At 37.2% G+C, this 20,928-nt stretch overlaps 1 protein-coding gene across 3 annotated transcripts; it reads left to right on the top strand.

The window, feature by feature from the left end:
- The first annotated feature begins 190 nt into the window (after positions 1 to 190).
- Positions 191 to 7,772, top strand: OSR2 (odd-skipped related transciption factor 2). Of its 3 annotated transcripts, none has more exons than XM_075213872.1 (4): positions 191 to 531; positions 4,631 to 5,377; positions 6,402 to 6,501; positions 7,262 to 7,772. In XM_075213872.1, the coding sequence occupies exons 2-4, from the start codon at positions 4,722 to 4,724 to the stop codon at positions 7,442 to 7,444; spliced, it is 939 nt and encodes a 312-aa protein (XP_075069973.1). In that variant the 5' UTR covers positions 191 to 531; positions 4,631 to 4,721; the 3' UTR covers positions 7,445 to 7,772. The 3 variants fall into 3 exon arrangements, with proteins under 3 accessions (XP_075069973.1, XP_075069972.1, XP_075069974.1); XM_075213871.1 differs by having other exon boundaries at positions 191 to 535; XM_075213873.1 differs by having other exon boundaries at positions 193 to 535; positions 7,344 to 7,769.
- The last annotated feature ends 13,156 nt before the right edge of the window (positions 7,773 to 20,928 follow it).

The raw sequence follows: 20,928 nt of genomic DNA, 5'->3' as shown, positions 1-20,928 counted from the left end.
TAAGATCCAGTTGCTATCCAAACAGAAGTAAACACAGCGAGCCATTAGACAAGCTGTACAGTGAAAGGGCGTGGCCAGCTGTAGTCCAAGGGGCGGGGATAGAATTTTACAACTGCTAACGTTCCAGTGGGAGTGGCCAAAAACTATGTTTGCAGCTGGAGGGCGTGGCCAGGGGAACAAGCCACTCAGGGCTGAAATGTGATGGATCCGAGAGGCTGATCTCAGACTTGCACCAAACTTAGCAAGAGTGAAAGCAGGAGAGAGGAGAGGGGGGATCAGTGAGAACAGGGGACCGGTCTGCAGCTCTACAACCTACAGGACTAGACTTTCCCTTGACACTGCAATCACTGCACTCACTGCTCAGCAGAGCACTGCTTCTGCAGCTTGTCAACCCTGCCACTGGGGCAGGCATGGAGGAGCTTAACTAACTAAACTTTACATGCTGGACCAATGGTGTGGATCTAATGCAAAGGCAGAGTGGTTTAGGATCTGTCCTGGAGACTGTGGAGTGAAGGGGAAGAGCGGACTGTGGTAGGTAAGTCACGAGTGTCTCTCTGAATGATGAAACCTTGCAAAGTTGTAACTGCTCCAGCGTGTGGGAGGCAGGAATACACGGCATGGCCTGAGATTACAGGAAAATGCTTCAATCCACTTCACAGTGTACCCAGGGCATGATACAATCTCCATTTAAATCCACTAACTAAACAGTGCATAGAAGCAGAGTATATTGTGACTAGGCAGAACATACAGTAAGGCCATCCCCATACGGACTTGCAATCCATTCTGCGGTCTGTGTGACAATATCTGGAACGACCCTTGCAGCAAAAAAGGGGTTAATAATTAAAAACGGCAATTAGAACTATTCATTTAATTAGGTAGGAGCTTGGTGTGATGTGCAATTAAACCCAGCGTGACATTTGCTTTGTACCTATATGTTGTTAATCACCTGAGTTAAGATTAGCTAAATATGACACAGTCAGGTCAAAGCGTGGGCGAGAAATGGCATCTATACTTTCATACATTGACACTCTGTATACAGATAACATCTACAGCAGGGATCATGAGAATGAATAACAATGACGCATTATCTAGCAATCTCAGCGAGACTAAGTAGAAAAAAATATTGATTCAATTTACTGATTAATACAAATTATTTTACATGTATTTATAAAGAGATATAGTGTAATGAATCAACATGTGGAGTTGTAGACACGATATGACTTTGCAAAACATATCCCAAAGCACTTGTTGCTGTTCTGTTTGAACGAAGTTCTTAAATTCTCTTAGTTTGTTTATTGGTTGTTGGGCAAGTTTCACTATAAACTGGGAGAATAGCCTTAATTTTACTAATCCAGATCATGTTAATATAGAATATCTGAACACGTTTCAGTATTCTGGAATTCTTTTGCTATTAAAACCAGGAGATTCGAGTTTAATTTACAATAACTTAATTTTAGCAATAACTACTTGCAATAATTGATAAGGAAGTATAGGATATTCTCAGCTGTCACGTATCTGAACTCTGGTAGCAGCAATTATTATCATTTTCCACGTAATTAATTACTAAACATGTTTAACGAACACGTGTATTTACGCATATTCACAATTACCACATAGGATCAAATAGTGTACGGTTTTGGGTTCTAGTTAAATAAATGTATTTAATTACTTAATAAATGTTTTACAAAATATTTTATTTAACAGCTTTATTACTTGGCGTATTTAGCACTTAAACTGAAATCTGCATGCGTTTTTAGTTGTAAAGTGTCAAACATAACATAAACACTAATATCTTGTTTTAGGGCCCAACGAAATAAAATTTACCATTATGCTTAGGGATATTGGAAACCCCCTGACTCAAAACATCCATAACTGAAGTTATTAAAAATAACAACGACACAAATTCTAGGCGTTTTTGTAATATGTTAGGACAAATTAAGTTGTCGCAGAATAAGCAGGACGTGGAGTTTTCTATTTTCAGTAGTGTATTCAGTAATGCATAGCAAAACTTGTTCCTAGCCAGATATCAGTTGTAGCTTGTTAGTATCATTGCAGCTGTTAATCTTTAGAATTTATTTTTATTCTTAGCATTATAAAGACCGCAAATTAGGGCCTATATTTGAATATTACATGGGGAAACAGGCAAGCAGGTTCCAGCACATTTAAATATTTGACCCCAGATCATATAGGTGGTATTTAAATGTTAAGCTCCATGAGTATGTGTTGGATTATGTACTTGTATGTAGACCCTCATTGAGCTGGAAGGTGATTTGTGCTGGGGAGGGGGGTCTATTAGACAAGAGACTCTAGACTCGGGTCAATTGCCTTTTAATAAAACCATTGGTTTGCAATAAACTACACGCTTATCTATAAATCGATAATTTGTCATGGTAGAAAATTTTAACCTCATAAATAAACCCCTTGGTATTCTTACAGTACAATTCCATCGAAGCCTTTCTCTACAACTTGTAAAATGTTTTGTTAGGTGATGTTTTGTGTACAATTATTATCTTAAGACCTAATGATACAGGACAGACCTTTCTATTTAATATCTGCAACTTTGTATTTTATCAGTGGGAAAACAAACATCCCACTATAGCTATCAAGGTCAACATATTTTATCTTGTTCAAAATTATTTAAAAAAAATCCAGTATTTCTAATGTGTGACTCACACAGCATGTTCATAATTGTGTATTAAGAGAATATGCACGTATATATTTTGGAACTATATGTTTTAATATTCAGTATGGGAAGACGTTTAATGTCAATACACCTGTATTTTATTAACGTTTGTCTGTACATAAAAATCGGGCATTTTTATATATCATGGTGTATAAGTGGTGCATACGGCTTCAAATGTATAAATTGGGGACGTCTGAGACCATTTAGGAAGTAATTAATTGTTACACTATAACTTACAATAAACTCCTCCTTTCGCCATAGAAACATTCATTCTGGTGGGGGTATATTGAAGATCATATATCACAGTAGTTAATATTCTGCGGTTTTGTGGTGCATGATATTATATACAATATATATATATATATATATATATATATATATATATATATATATATATATATATATATATATATATATATATATATATATATATTATATAAACTAAATAGTACCCAAGAGGTGCCGGTTTTATAGAAGATAGAGAACAGACTTCCCACAAACATTTACTGTCCCAAAACTGAATTTATATTAATTCTGTCTTTGGATATATTGTTATTGCTATCATTAGGAAAGACAATGTAAATTAGCAATGAGCCGAGTTGCGTGCTGCTGTAAACTACAATTTGCCCAGATCTTATTTTGATGTGTAATATAATCAGGTTTAGACAAACGGTGACGTTCTAGGTGATGTAGCACTAGAAGTTACAGCATGTCCTGCCAGCCAGAGACTGATAGGGCATGCTGAGACTACTAGTTCCACAGCAGCTTGGTAGTCACACTTTGCCTGTCTTTGTAATACATTGTATTGATATCTGGGCTCACAGTGTAAATCAGTCATAGATTGATGACAGCATCCAGCAAGCACTGGCTGGGCCCTGCGTTCTGTGACACTGGCGTCAGGGTCCCTGTGAAGTGACAACTGGACAGATGTACCAGTGACTGGCACTCCTGTGTGGCTTCTTATTCAGGAACCATCTGGGGGGATCTGCTGTAAAGTGGATTTATTCCGAAATCTGCAGGAGGAAAGTGTCTTTTCTCTCCTCCAATTGCCTTGATGAATGAGTTGTTGTTGGATGAAGACAAATAGGGGGGTTCGATATACCCTCCTCCTTTTCCTCCTGTTTGTGTACAGTTTTAACCCATTTGCTGCCAGTATATTTAGCAAGTTATCACCGGCTGTTTGCAGTGCACGGCTTCCATTGGCCCATTCCATAGCCAAGTTCTAATGTGTAGATTCCAACTTGGAACAACTGCAACCAACTTCATATGGATCAATACAGGATTGTGATATTCGTATTACTGATACGTTTATCTGCATTTTCAGCAAACTGGGTTTTAATATGCAAGTGAGGGTTATTTGTACTGAACAGACATTTACATATTTTATTGTAATATATATATATATATATATATATATATATATATATATATATATATATATATATATATATATATATATTACAAGTGTGTGTGTATATATACTTTCATTCTCTATATGCATGCAGTCAGTGGTCATAGTAATGTTTGCAGAAGAGGTGAACAATCTGTGGTTCCCCAACTGTTGTTGACGTCCCAGCGCGTCATGCTGGCACTTGTAGTTCCACAACAGCTGGAGAAGAACAGCTTGATGTTCAGATTAGTAGCTGGTTTATAGACTTCCCCGCTACAAATGATCTCCTTGCTGTCTGGCAGATCTCCCTAGTATTTCTCTCCCTCTCAGTCTGAGCCCAAAAAGCAGAGGCTGTTTCATCCTTTTGGTTCTAATTAGGAGAGGTGAAGTCCTTTGGAAAACATTGTTCTGAGGACCAGTGCTCACTATTACTGCGGCCAAATTAATTCTTCCCACGTCTTGAATCACTTTAGTTTGACTTAAAAATCCGCGAGGAAATGAAATACACATTGTGAATAAATGCCTTTTTTTTTTCCTTCTTCTCCTTTGCCCCATAGGAGTTGAGTGTTGTGTACTCATCGTTATTCTGGAGCGGATCGTTTCCAGACAGCAAGGTGCTGGGTTCTGTGATTTGTAAAGTCTTGGAAGATGGGTAGTAAGACCCTGCCAGCTCCTATCCCCTTGCACCCTTCTCTGCAGCTCACAAACTACTCCTTCCTGCAGGCGGTGAACACCTTCCCAGCAGCTGTGGACCATCTGCAAGGACTCTATGGACTAAGCGCTGTACAGACCATGCACATGAATCACTGGACTTTGGGGTATCCAAACATGCATGGTATCACCAGATCCACCATCACCGAGATGGCAGCTGCTCAAGGTCTGATGGACGCCAGATTTTCCTTCCCGGCTTTGCCCTTCGCCACTCACCTATTTCACCCTAAACAGGGAGCCATCGCCCATATGATCCCAGCCTTGCACAAGGACAGGCCCAGGTTTGACTTTGCCAATTTGGCCATTGCTGCAACCCAAGAAGACCCACCTAAGATGGGCGACCTTTCCAAACTGAGCCCGAGTCTGGGCAGCCCCATTTCAGACATCAGCAAGTTGTCTCCAGACCGCAAACCTTCCAGAGGGAGGTTACCATCCAAAACCAAAAAAGAGTTTATCTGCAAGTTTTGTGGAAGACATTTTACCAAGTCCTACAATTTACTCATCCATGAACGAACACACACAGATGAGCGACCTTACACGTGTGATATCTGCCACAAGGCCTTCAGGAGACAGGACCACCTTAGGGACCACAGGTAAGAGATTGCTGAATAATGTCATTATGCTGGGACGCTTTATAGCTCTTCTATTAGAACTACTGCAGTCTGATTGGCTTAATACAAATGGTGACTTCAGTATTTATTTAGAAGTTGATTTTGTATAATTTGGTGGATTCTCCACCAAAGACGATATCCAGAGTTAATCTAGAATGTTGGGTCCAGAGAGTTAAATCCCCACCCCAAAATAAAAACCACTTAACAAGAAAATACAATTTTAGAATAATATATAGACTTGATAAATGTACATTATCTCCAAGAAATATCTTGGATATCTCCTACAATTCAGCTGTTATTAATGCTGGGACTTGTAGTTTCACAAGTAGAGAAACACTGATTGCCTATTTCTATCTTGGGAAAAACTCCCTATTTTATATCCAACATCTATGTCCTTAAATCTATAGTCTCCTATAATATATCATATGACTGAAAACTATATACGACCAAGCATATCACCCCTATCGTCCATGCCAATTGTTCCTCTAGGACCAGGAAAAATATCAATCATTGTACTTCCTCATTGTGACTGATTACATATGATGTGGGCGGTATCTTGCTGCTTGCTGCGTTAATAGCGAGCGGTAAATCTCTCAGTTTAGCCATCACTACATGAATAATCCATGTCCCGGGATGATTTACGCACAGGGCCCCGGATTTTATTGCCCAGGTGAAGTGAAATTGTTTCAGCAACCTCACACTGAGAATGTATTTACAGGAGCTATTGAGATAAGAGCTTGTGTGAAGGTCGTTGTTTTCATGCAGTTAAGCTGACTGATAAAAGCAGGACAATGTATACTCCAGCACCTTAATCTCTTAGCAGAGGGCAATCAGACTTTGATCAGAATCACTGATCTGTTTTCAAGTAACCCCTTTCTGTGTACTCATATCACAATCACACAGGGGGGAGGATAAAGTTATATGGACCATTGATGTTGCTGTGTTGTTTGTTTACTGTGTTTAAATTCAGATTTTTTTTTTATGATCCATTTGTTTTCGTCCCCAGGTACATTCATTCCAAAGAAAAACCATTCAAGTGTCAGGAGTGTGGAAAGGGCTTCTGTCAATCAAGGACCCTGGCAGTACATAAAACACTACACATGCAGGTGAGATGGGGGCGTGAACTTTACCACATACTGGGGTACAATGAAAATAAACTATCTTAAGCTAATGTGCTGTATCCTATAGTCTGACAAATGGCTTTATTTTCTAAGCTGTACATAACAGGTTGAACCTGATTGGTTGCCATAGGCAACACTTCATTTTCTGCCCCATTCTCTGTAAACAAGTTTCCCTAAATGTACCAATGACAGAGATTGCAAAACATACCATTAATAAGTGTTCTCCAATGTGAATAACATAATAAAAATACATAGAATTAGAATCTGCGATTTTATTGTGTTTTTTTTTTAATTCAGCAGAAATTGTTTCTTTATTGGGAATATTTGACAAGTAACTCCCCCCCCCCCCCCCCCCCCATACATACACACGTTTATACCATTTACCAGAAATCACCACTTATACCAAAGTCCAGCCATTGCCTGTACAATAGAGAAGTGATTATTAAATTTATTAACTGTGACATATAATATTTTTTAAAAAAGAAAAAACGTATTACATTTAGTTTTCAACTATTTGCTGATTAATGTGCTTGTATCAGTCACCAACACATCAGACATGAAATATATTTCATGTGTTGTATTGAAATTTAAAGGGTATCCAGTGACTTAATTGAATGTCAGGCCCTATGACTCATGTTGCCTAATACACTATAGAAAAAAAACAAAAAAAACATATTAACAACATAAGTAGGGAAGGAGAGACGGTGTGAAGGATTAATCCTTTGCTTGCTTCAAATCTGAACAGGAATCACCCCACAAATGCCCCACATGTGGAAGAACATTTAATCAGAGAAGTAATCTGAAAACTCACCTTCTTACCCATACAGACATCAAGCCCTACAATTGTGAGCAGTGCGGGAAAGTATTCAGGAGAAACTGCGACCTGCGACGGCACAGTCTGACTCACAGCCCCAGGCAGGACTACTAGATCCTGGACACACTTGTCCCAACGACACACCCCAGCTTCAGCCCCCAGTACCCCCACTCCGGGACTAGAGAAAGGGGAGAAGTAATAACTTTTATTCAAGGACTTGCTTTCATGGACTGAACTTTACACAAAAAAAAAAATAGCCAGACTGAAGCCTGCTCTTGCCTCTTGTACAGATAAAAAAAAGCTCATTTTAGAGCTCTGTAAATAAGTGTTATTGTTTTTTTTTATTATTATTATTATTAATATTATTATTGTCCATTTTTTTGATGCACAATGGTACAGATTTGTCGGGTGAAATTACCTTTAAAACTGTATTTCAAAAATAAAGATCTAATTTTTTTTCAAATATGTAATTTTTTAAAATTTTATTGTATATCGCACTGTAATTCATTGGCCAATTATTGTACTCTTTCGTTGCCTGTCCTATGCCAGGCAAGGAGAATTGATAGAAGGTTTAACGTTGCAACAAGTGTATCAGGCAATTGTTGTGCTGGAAAGGGATGGACTAGAATTTGTTTGAGTCATCCCTGTCTGGGGGGTCGTGTAGTTCAGCAATGTTCAACTTTGACCATTAATAATGTATTACTGGCAGACGCAAGGAAGGAAGACAAGTGACCCCAGTCAACACAGCGGAGTCAAAATTAGGTCGTGAGACATTAAAAATATCACCCCTAAAGAAAGACCAGTTATATTCCAAAAATTAGAAATCGGCACCTAGAGGTGCCTTTTAGTGGACCACCGTTTGGGTCGTCGTAATCAATCTTATGCCCTTCATTACTCAATAGCTATAAGCTTTTTGGAATATATATATATATATATATATATTTTGTAAAGCATTTAAAACTGAATAGACAGACGTCCGAGCAAGCTGGGACTTGTAGTTCCAATAACTGGAGGTCACATGTTACTCACATCAGGTCGAAAAATTCTGGCGAAGAAGTGGCACAAATGAGAAATAAATATATTAACATAAGAGAGTATTAAATAATGTATTCCAATTTCTTTAGTTTAGATGTTCATAATCAAATAATTATACACCAGTGGAATAAGTTTGTTTAAACGTTGTACAAAGCGCTCAAACAGATAGAACACTGAGTATAATGAACTGTTATTACATTCTAACGAACCGTTGTGTTTGATGCAACTACAGACTGATACAATGTAACAAAGCGGCAGTCCAGTCTCTCACTCCCCCAGCAAGCTCTGATTACATTAACAGAGATATTACTGCAATACGAGAAGGCTTCAACATGGAGATTTAATTTCCACTGCTTTGCAGAACAGATTTTATTTACTCCCTCTGAAACCACTTCTATTAGTCATTTAGTTTATGAAACACATGGACAGAAATCGAGGTAATTACAAATTATATGCATGGGAACCAAGGAAATGAATATGTATGCAGTATTTCTGAGCAAATATTTTAATGGACTTCAAATAAATACCAGAGTGATCAGTTTACACGAAATACACATCACGGTGTGAAGAAGTTATATGTTTTAGGAGGGTTACGAATTAGTTAAAATTATTACGATAATTGTAATAATTAGTTACAATTAATTACAATACCATTTTTAGAATATTGATAGGTTAATGATATGAATGCAGAAAATATAAAGAGTCTTTATTTGGAACACCGACTGGAAACAATTCTGAAATATTAAAATAAAATCAATTTTAGATAAAAATGAAATGAAATAAAGATCTTAACTGACAAATGAGATTCGATTCTTGCGCAAATATATTGCCAAGTTATGTTGCTATATTTTTATGGTATCAAGCTGCATTACCTGTGATATTTCATTAACTAATATATATCTAATAACTGTAATAATGGGAGTTTTGTAATATTGCCGTGAACAGGATATTATACTAATTTCTTTTGTGCGGTGAAATTTACATATTGCAATTGATAGACCATTTTGAAATCTGAGTGTGTTTGTGTATATACCCTATAATGTGTGTATATATTGCTCCACAGTAACGTATATTTTTACCAATATTTTTGTAACATTTATGGAATAGTACAATAGCCTATGCTCATTCAGACACAATGTTTTAAACAATAAAATTACTATTATTGTTTAAAACATTGTATTTCAAAATACATTATATTGCATCATTCTATAAAAGCTTTTAAAGCCGAAAACTTGATACTGAAAATATAAAGTATTTACGTTTTATTTAAAAAAACAAAACAAACCTACTTGTTAACGTTTATGCAGAATTATTGGAACATTTTCAAGTGTTAAAAAAATCGCAAATATGTACTAGAAAAATAAACATGCACGTACAATAGGAGGCTTCTAGCAAAACATGGACCTCTAAGTTCAAAGTTGAAAGTTACAATGTCAGAGCAATGAAGAGCCTGATTGTGTCTCTAGATACATTGTTGCGTTGTTAATGCCAGTAATTGGTGCATCTCGATACATCTGCTGGGATAGTTCTGGGGATCTTGGGTTCACCTGTTTTCCCATGTATAATGTTAAGTGCAGCATTATTTATTAAATCGTTAGTGATTTACCAACTGTTCGTACAAATGCGAATCAGTTGCGCATGATTTATGGCGTGCGTGCCACAGTGCATGTATTCTTATATCGAGGTCACAGTCTACGTTTGTACATTACGTCTATAGTTTCCCGTAATAGCTATTAGAACAGTACAATATTTTATTGGAGATTTTTTTTTTTTTCATTTTATAGTGAGATATATAATGGTTTGATTGATTTTAACTGGTCCCCTATACCTCGTTTTATTATTTATTATTAATTAGTGGGCAATGTTCTTAATGGATATATTTCCCCACAGCTTGTTTGCAGCCAACCAGATCTGTTTAAAAATTTACTTTTATTATTTGTTTGTTTATTGTATTGTCTGTTTGATGCAGACATAGTTCAAACTAACTGGTGTAAATTGTATCCCCTCTCCCTGCACCCACCCCCATGGTCAAAGATTGACCTGTGGAGGGGCGCTGAAGGAAGGTATCCTATTTAGAATTGGTTTGGGGACAGTTCCAATCTTGTTTGTTCCTAAATTTTATGGCCTGAACTAATATTTTTTGTATGCACCCTACAGTGTAACCAACACTTTGACAGCATGGGTGCAGCCATCATCGTCAACATTTATTTATATAGCACTAACATATTCCGTAGCGCTTTACAATTGGGAACAAACACCATAATAAAATGATACTGGGTAATACAGACAGACAGAGAGGTAAGAGGGCCCGGCTCGCAAGCTTACAATCTATGTGCCGTATTCGCAAGCTTACAATCTATGTGCCGTGTTTGCAAGCTTACAATCTATGTGCCATGTTTGCAAGCTTACAATCTATGTGCCATGTTTGCAAGCTTACAATCTATGTGCCATGTTCGTAAGCTTACAATCCATTTTGTGAGCTCAATCCAGGCTAATTGACTGTGAATTAACCACATAATTTCCTGCCCCCTACCACAGCAATGTGACTAGTTTCTCCTGAATTGATTGTCCAATATTGGTTCAGCTTACAAATTGGCTGCCATGTGTTATATATGGGTTCCCAACATTCTACCTGTATTCATTCAACTGGTGCTCACACAATATGTATATGCAAATGGAACAAAGGTATTTGTACAGTATTTTGTGTGACTCCGTTCCCCTGAAATCCAATGGCTACTGTCGCCATTGTGCCTTACAATGAAATATGGGTGGATTGGGGCAATGTGGGTTTGTTATATGACTAACGTTTTATAAAAACCCTTTTATTAATGTGTCCACACATTTCATCTCCCAGTCCAATACTTTCTGCTGTCATCACACTCAGGGGTCATCTAGTTGCAGTACAGTGGGCCACATAATCTTACAGAAGAACAATATCCTTCACACTTATTTATTTGCAATATTTGTGTTCATTTTTATTAGCTGTATTTGCATAATATTTATGTTTCATGTCTGTTTTTAGATACAAAGGTTCCTTATTTGCTTCCCACCCACATCACAGTATTTTATAAATCTGTTGCAACTGTGCATTGTGTCAGCCACCTTTCCTTTTCCACACAGTATATTGCATTTTTTTTTGTATAAGATCTGGTCAAAATTAAACTGGATTGAATTTAAAAAAGGTTCAAAAGGATTCCACATGTGCGCACACAAGATTTTCCTGTCTGTGTGATTACAGTGACAATTACAGCAATCACAGAACAACCTATCTGCATTAAAATAAGATTTTCCAGTTCTCCCAATCTGGATTCCATACAATCTAAATGAAACATTTTGATTTATTTTGATTGTATATCATCTCCACACTAAGATTTATGTGCAGTTTATTATTAATAAAATAATAATAATAATAAAAAAACATTCAAATGATCTAACAAAATGTAGGCAAGTTTAACATGTAACTCTACAGACTGTGCTGCCTTAGACATGTCCTAAATTATTGATGTGCACACGACACACACACACACACACACACACACACATATATTTTGCACACACATATATATGCACACACATATATATGCACACACACATACATACACATATATACATACATATAAATATATATATGTATGTATATATATATATGTGTGTGTGTGTGTAGAATTATCTGTCTGGAAAGTTGTAAAACAGGAAGCTTTAAAATGAAAAAAATAAAATGTTTTCATGGAGATGCAGCTCTTATTTCCAAAAGCTGCATCAAGTGTCTCTATAAGTGCAGGAAATATGTTTTTTCCCCAGATACCTAGTAGAGTGCTGCTCAGAGGACCCTTCCCTAGACCTAACAGAGAGGCTCCTGCACTTTTAGAACTGCTGACACATCAGAATGTATCATACTGAACACTTCCTGCTGACTTCTACCTTATGGAACAATGCCACTGATTGGAGATACCTGGTGAAAAGGAAATACCCCAACACATGTAAGAGTTTTCAGTGTGTCAAAAAAGAGTATCCTAGGGCAGGGGAGCTGACGGGATCTTTGACCAGGAGCAAGAAGTTGGGAGGGAAGGTAAGGGCACATTTGGCCTCATAAATATTACAGTTAAACTACTTATAATATCTGTTTCCGAGCAAAGACCATCTTGGTGTATTTATATAAATCTGTGCTACTGCATCGCACACATTTGAGTTATTTTAGTGTTTCAAACATTACTGTCCACCTTTAACACTTTCAAGAGTGTTTTTAAAAAAAATCTAATATTAAATTCACACTATCAAAATCCCTAAAGCGTTTGAGGTATTTTAAAGACCAAGTGACAACATATGAATTATAAATATAACTAAAATAAATACATAAATAATAAGCCCTAATTTTAGTTAGCTACATTATATATGTTAAATTATATTTTATTTATAAAAAAAAAACAAACTGGTATTAAATAAACTATAGCTAAGTTCAGATACCAGAGTTTGTGTGATGGGTTTGTAATTCTCCTAGGAAACTGAAATGTTCTGTACAGACTACATATCGGTGAGTTCATACATAGGGAGTGATATGACACAAGTATGCATAACATACAATTAAGCATGTGCATTTTTGTCTATATCAGAACCACTTTATAGAGGTGTGGGGTGGCTATAGTTGAACTGGAGATTCAAGGAAACAAATTGTACTTCTTAACAAATCCACAGATGAAAGTCAGAGAATTACTGAAATATAGGAACATTTATGAAAACTGGGGCACAGGTATTTTGAAGTTACCTGTGCATCAATTTCCATAGATATATATGGATGTATTTTATTGTCATTATTTGCATATAAAAATGACATTTGGGGAATCTAGTTATCCTTTCGGTAATGTTTTATTATATCCAAAATATATAGTCTGTTATAAAAATTTTCCATGCAATATATCTCTGGGATGAAAATAGACAACTTGTTGATGGAGCATCTTGTCAGAATCTAGTGTTGACTTTGTTTTTTTTTTCTTGTGCCATACAGCAGGATGTCTGAGAGATCCACTGGACATATTTTAGGATGTCGGCACCTTGTGAAATACCGCACAGTCCTATAGTTCCAACATGTAACTCATCGAGATCTTATGTTTCTCCGAAGAGTGGTCTGTATTGCAGTCCACACCTTACTATGTTGCAGATAAAACTCAACTCTAGGATGACTTCACAGTGACCTGAAGTCTTTATTCTGGGTACATTTTATTTAAAAAGTCACTAATTAAAAAATGCACAAATATATTTTTTTATTTGAATTGCGTAATGTAATCGCAGGCAGTCAGTTGCTCAACTTCCTTGTTTTAATAGATGATTATTTCTATTTTTTCTTTGTGATTTACTCTTATTCACATTTCTGCTCCTCTGGGACTTATGATGGGAAGTTTCTGAAACTGAAGTCCATAGCTCTATTGTTTTATTACTGCTACTTCGTGGTAGTTGTAGCACTTCCTGATTGTAAATGGCTTATAGTGGTTGCCAGGGGAAACCATTTCTCCCAGCCTGGCAGAGAAGTGATAACCAGCTTTACAGTCAGGCAGCAGATGTCAGCAGAATTCAATGTGGATGAGGGAAACTGTTTAACTTAAAAACCAAGGGAAAACACTGTCAGAGTGCCAGTTATAGCTACTGAGAGGTAGCTGTAAGAAAGACAACAGTGGAGATACTGAAACTGCTTCTATTAGAGAACATATAATTGAAGACCTAATTAGTGTGGCAATAAAACTTTATTAAAGGTAGACATGTCATAAGGGCATTTTGCTGTTTCTCTTCTAATAATAATGGATTCTAAAAAAGTTAAATCCCACCTTAACTGGGCAGCACGGTGGTATAGTGGTTAGCACTTCTGCCTTACAGCACTGGGGTCATGAGTTCAATTCCCGACCATGGCCTTATCTGTGTGCAGTTTGTATGTTCTCCCCGTGTCTGCGTGGGTTTCCTCCGGGTGCTCCGGTTTCCTCCCACACTCCAAAAACATACTAGTAGGTTAACTGGCTGTTGGCAAATTGACCCTAGTGTCTGTCTGTATGTGTGTATGTTAGGGACTTTAGACTGTAAGCTCCTATGGGCAGGGACTGATGTGAGTGAGTTCTCTGTACAGCGCTGCGGAATTAGTGGCGCTATATAAATAAATGATGATGATGATTCTATTTATTCAATTTACATCATTAGGTACAATGACTTAGAAATAAGCTTCTCTTGGCTGAATTATCTTTTTGTAACACCATAAGTAGGGTACAATTATCTTTGAGAAGGTCAAATGCTGTTCCCTCTTCTGAGACCAATTACAAACACTGCAATCAGGTCTCCAAATAATCAGCACTGGGAAATGTATAATGTGAATTATTGAATTTGCTGGCCTTATATATATATATATATATATATAAATTAAACATAATCACAATGTTGAAAGCTGGATCAACCTCATCTGTCATAACCATCGGCTGAAAAGATGGTGACTCTTAAACTCTATGGAGATCCTGATCGTGAGTGCCTACACCCTGCAGAACTGGGAGGATGTCGTTCATTACTGAACAAGATTTTTAGTTCAGTTTAAAAATCAAATGAAACGATACGATGATCTTTGGAACAATAATCGTTTATAGGTGCAGTGTACACACTAATGTGATACCCGGCCAAACAGTCGTTTATCGGGTGATTGGCCCAATGATCTTCTGAAAAGCCTGTAGGCTAAGAACTGAAATGCAATACCACAATATATATTGTGTGTAGGTAATTATACTCAGGGTTGAATGTCAAAATGGTCACCAGCTTGCCCAAACCCTCTACGTTTTACAAAACTGTCCAAAAGACCATTTATGTTTTAGTTTTATAGTTAATTGTTTGAGAGGATTCCTGTCTCCATTTCATATCACACATTTCCCCCCAACCCACTCCAGGTGCCCCAGATTAATAATTGGACTTGTGATATATGGTGACCATTTAGACATCCAATTACAACACACAATCTTCAGCCAGATTCCATAAACTGACTGTTGCCTGTAAATATTTCTGCAAAGATAATTGGACTGCTCCTTGATTTGGTTTTGTACCTAGAGATATTTTTGTCCCTCCTGTATCATCATCATCATCAACATTTATTTATATAGCGCCAGCAGATTCCGTAGCACTGTACAATTGTGTCATCTTGATATTTCCTCAATTCCATATAAAGTGATTGGATTTTATAACTGGCTTCATGTTTGCATTCTCATGTGAAATCTCCCACTTAACAGATAGTGGCAACAATATATACCAGTGACTTGAAAGAGCATTCCTAGTGTAAAGAATTGCTTGCAGAATGCAGGTGATTTATCCAGCTAGGAGGTGTGTAAGGAACATAAATTACATTGTTTCAAGAAGAATTCCAATAGATATGTAATCTGGACCATACTCATAAATACAGCATTAAAATACTTTGATCTGCAAGACATATTATATCTAGTAATCCTGCAAATGCTTAATGACTGTGTGGCATTGAACAGAAGGAGTGTGAGAATGGATAGAGATAAGGATCCTGATTAAGAAGCTGTGTCAGTTTCTCTGAGTATGCAAATTCCTGATACCGCTTCATACTAAGCTAGCAGTAAAAATCCCTGAGTAAATGTATACACAGACAGCACAAGCATGGGGCAAGTTTACAATGCAGCAGCTTTGTGTGGGACTTTGAGCAATTTTATGTCTCCTTAGGTGAATGTGTATGGTGTGTGACTCAGTTTTATGTATACATTCAAAGGGCTATATGCAATCATACTTCAGAAGCAATGTCTTCAGGGCCGTAACTTGGGCTATGCGAGAGGGGCGACCACCCAGGGCGCAATGGGGAAGTTCATGAATAATTTAGGTTAACTTGGATAAAATTGAAGGCTAGGGGTGTGGTAGTTTTCCTTCTCGCCCCAGGCGCTAAAGTTTTAAGTTGCGGCTCTGCATGTCTCTAACAATTTCACCAAACATTGAAAGACCCGATGAGCATACCGATGCATGCGTACAGACCTACACAATTTACCTTCAGATCTGCGCTCTTCATCTCTCATAACTATCTGCTGAAAAGTCATTGTTCTATTAGGAAGTTTATAGAAAAAAAATCAACAGATGCGATATGCTTTGGCACACTAAAACATGATCATGGGAGTGTACAGACTCTTGCAATAGCTGAACATTGGTGGTGAATCGTGTGATCTGCATGATAATTAGCGTGTACCCAGGTTTATTTTGAGGTAGTTACTAGAGTTTCCTAGTATAACAACAGTAGGAGAGAAAATGTATATTTTGTTGTTACTTGGCAATGATGTTTTAAAGGAGATAACCACGTATACTTAGCGTTAATCTTGTCTACCCCAGCTAGCAGAATGGCATAGGTCTAATGTCTAGGATCTCTGCCATTTAGGAGATACCCACAGAATTCTTAACTGCTGCTGACACTCATGACAAGAGCACTGATTGGACAGCTGTCACAATCATCCAATCAGCTGCTCTCAACTCAAGATATATCATCCATAATGAAATTGGGTTATGTGGGCACTGGGAAGGTATCTTACCACTAGCAGAGAACTGAACCCATGCTACTTAGGGGTAGTGGGATCTATAGTGCTGCTTGTACTGAATATGAATGAAATATGAGTCAGAGCATGGTATTTTTTTTTTAATAGAACCGAGGGCAACAAAAGGAGATTAAACATATGTTGTTCAGTGTCTCTCAAAGTTTAAATCAAGTACAATATGGTATTTGTGAATTTAGGTAGTGTAAAATTAAAATAATTAGAATTATGTAGAAAAATAATTAAAAATAGCTTGTCTATGATTTTAATCGCAATTATATATATGAGGAAAACAAAAATACAATACATATCTGTTTAAAATTCCCAATACCAATGTAACCAGGTCCTTTTATGTTCCCCCACAAGATTGAGAAAACCTCCCCACTGTCTATGGAAGATAAGTTCAGAGTTCAATGTTCTTGGCTTTCCTGCATTAAGCCCATCAGAGCATAAATAGGAATTAAATAAAATCATGTAAGTGTTTTTGTAAATGTTAAGTAGCAAATATAACTTCTCCTTTACATATCTGTTTCTATGTGTTCACATTTGTCTACACAGTCAGCAGTGGTTCTAGCGGCTCCTCCCAGTGGTACTTTGCAGCAGGTGAACGGTGTGGAAGTAATCCATGGGTTTGTTCTCTGAGCCAGGTGTCAGAATGCCTCACTCGCCTCCATTGTGTTTCTTCTTGGATGATTTTTTTAACAAATCATCATCATAGACAAGATGGGTTATGTAAAAGAAAATGTTTGTAGACAATAGTGTTAAGTTGTGATGCTATTTTTTTTTTTTAAAACTTTATTTATAACAGCAGATAAATATAAAATACAACAGTGCGGGACAAACATATTATCCAAGTACCGGGATTACAAAATGTAACGGCTCAAATAAGGAAAATAAAAAATATATAAAAACATCAAGAAACACATAGATATATTTTTTCTATCCCAGTACATTCCACCTGGGGGATAAAGAACTACAAAATGAATATTGAGGTAGAGAGTCTACCCAAATCCAGAGATGCATCCTGCACTGTTGTACGTATTTAGCGTATATAACAATCTGCCAGAATTTTTTATTTTTTGGGGGGGAAGAAGGGGAAGGAGGGAAGGGAAAGGGACAGACCAGGTTGGGTGTAATGCTATTTTTATATTCTTCATATGTTCAGTAAGACTAACTTTCAATTTCCTAATAGTTCAGCCCACATATTATAGACGACATGGTCGTGGTAATATATAAACCACCCGCTCTGTATTGCATGTAATTCTCTTGATTATTTAAACCTCTGTTTAATAAAATTTGTGTTACTTTGTTTTTTAATTTCATGTTCATTGATCTAGTTATTTTACAATATATGCAATTACTGCAAAGGACAAAACCTGTATTTTTAATTTCTAACCAGGTTTGGTTTCCTACCTTACATGAAATAAAACTAGAGACTAATTCATTTTTAATGTTCAGTATTTTGGTGTATATGATATAGGACGTTCTGGCGAAATGTGTTTGAAGTAAAATTTGGCAACTAAGAATCTTATCCAACGGGCTACTAAAGTGTGTAATAAAACAGACTTCCTCTTTTCCTTCAGAAGAAGTTTTCTATTGTAATAAGAAAGCAGAGTTTGTCTTTCCATTTCTTCAACATCCTCATACAATTTACTAACCATTTTAGTTTCATAGTTACGGTCACAGAATGTTTCTATAAAAGTCTGTACCCTATCTCTGAGTTCTGCTCAGAACAAATCATTTTCATTCTTTTAAAAGTTCTTTCAGTGATGTTTTGTATTTTGCCATTACTGCTGACAGTCACATAATCATTACAATCAACTAGTTTGCTAAATGTACGGGTTCTAACACTATTCTTAATTATGATCAACAAATCTGGATACACTAATTTCTGTTTGCTGTTCTCTTTTGTAAACTCTAAAGTTATCACTGTTACTATAAGTCAGCTATTTGTCTAAATCTGTTTTTGACTCCACCCCGCCACAAATGATGGGGACATCCTCTATATACCTGCTCTAAAATATGAGGGCTGTTTGATGTGAATTTTTAGGTCAAATGATGTTGTATTCCCATTGAGCCATAAAAAGTTTTGCATAATTGAGAGCAAATTTTGTACTCTTGACGGTCTTTTGTGAGTGGTTATAAAGCTTCCCCTCATACTAGAAACAGTCATGATGGAGAAAAATGTACTACTATCAATACAATAACTCTATTTGTGCAGTGTTATATGATGTCTTAGGGGTATATTTACTAAACTGCGGGTTTGAAAAAGTGGAGATGTTGCCTATAGCAGCCAATCAGATGGTTGCCTGAAGAGTGTTACTTGAAAAAAAAGCGATATCCAGCTTATCTGTCTGCAGCTCTCGTAATGCCCGTGACGGCCTTCTGTGTTTTTGACCTAAGTGGCCACAGAGAAATTGTTCAGTGGAACCCATATACGTGGCAAACGACAGGTGTATTTTTCCAAAAACAAGATGTATCTTTGAGATTGACCCCATCCTGTTACGTCACATGACCAATTTTGTCATTGAAGGCAAAAGACACTGATACATCAAGATCACTTCCTCTCAATCACTCGTATGTCTGTATAGTGTGATGGAATAGATAATGTAAGTTGCCATCACTGGTATAGCAGTATTTCACTCTCAGGGCTTCCTCAAATAATGTTTTGTAAAATATGTGACATGAATGGGTAATAAATTTAAGTTACATCAATGTATTATCACACCAGCGCATTCCCACCACCATGGGACTTTCATTCTAAGATATACTTTGACACCAGTACACGTAATGGCATTTACAATTGCAGTCAGCTAGCTTCTGACAGGTTGTTCTCGTACCACCCAGGCAGGTTGTCTGCTCTCTATTTTACCCAATTACCCTCTCAAGACATTATATATAACGGGGGCCCGAACCATGGACTAAATACTTAACAGCTGTCATGTTTGACTACCCCATCATGGCTTCCCAGTTTCCTATTGTGCCCACGTCTGTACTTCTGTTTCTGAGCGTTCCCTAGGTGATATTATCACTGGGGTTATCCTGGGAGAAATGGGTCCAGGCTAACAGATCCCATGCCCGCCAGAAGTGGTATGACTTGCTTAGCCCAAAGGGTGAGTGGCCAGATCCCTTCCAGTTCCGCCACCAATGTATGTGGTAGGATCAGCCCATGTGTGATCATCTTATCAAAATAATAAGGTTATTGTCGGTTCTACAAGTACTTAGTCTAGTACTGAGTGCAAACTAATTCCATTCACCATCACCATTTATTTATATAGCGCCACTAATTCCGCAGCGCTGTACAGAAAACCTACTCACATCAGTCCCTGCCCCATTGGGGCTCACAATCTAAATTCCCTAACATACACACACAGACAGACAGACACACAGACTAGGGTCAATTTGTTAGCAGCCAATTAACTTACCAGTATGTTTTTGGAGTGTGGGAGGAAACCGGAGCACCCGGAGGAAACCCACGCAAACACAGGGAGAACATATAAACTCCTCACAGATAAGGCGATAGTCAGGAATTGAACTCATGACCCCAACGCTGTAAGGCAGAAGTGCTAACCACTTAGCCACCGTGCTGCCCAGTTAAGGTGGGATTTAACTTTTTTAGAATCCATTATTATTAGAAGAGAAACAGCAAAATGCCTTCATGACATGTCTACCTTTAATAAAGTTAATAATGAACTTGTCCTTGTCCTTGGTCCTTCCCCCAACATTTGTAACTAACGTCCTTGTCATCAGACACTATAAAGCCCATGACATTCGGGAAGTGTATCCCTAGATATAACGGAGGAGGGTTATTGGAAAGACTTACCACTGCGATAGTTTTCATACTGCAACAGGTCCTTATCTATTCAATTACATTGTCAATTTCCATTTGAAAAGCTCAAACTTCCTCTCTCCCTATCAGTATGACCAGATCACTTTTCTCTCTGCTGCCAAATGTTTTGGAATAGCCACAAGTAGCTGACTAGGATTTTTTTTTAACAACCAATCTCCTGGATATCA

The sequence above is a fragment of the Mixophyes fleayi genome, chromosome 5, assembly GCF_038048845.1.
Source record: "Mixophyes fleayi isolate aMixFle1 chromosome 5, aMixFle1.hap1, whole genome shotgun sequence".
Taxonomy (NCBI): domain Eukaryota; kingdom Metazoa; phylum Chordata; class Amphibia; order Anura; family Limnodynastidae; genus Mixophyes; species Mixophyes fleayi.
The sequence above is the reverse complement of the archived record's forward strand: the minus strand, read 5'-3'. Positions and strand labels throughout refer to the sequence as shown.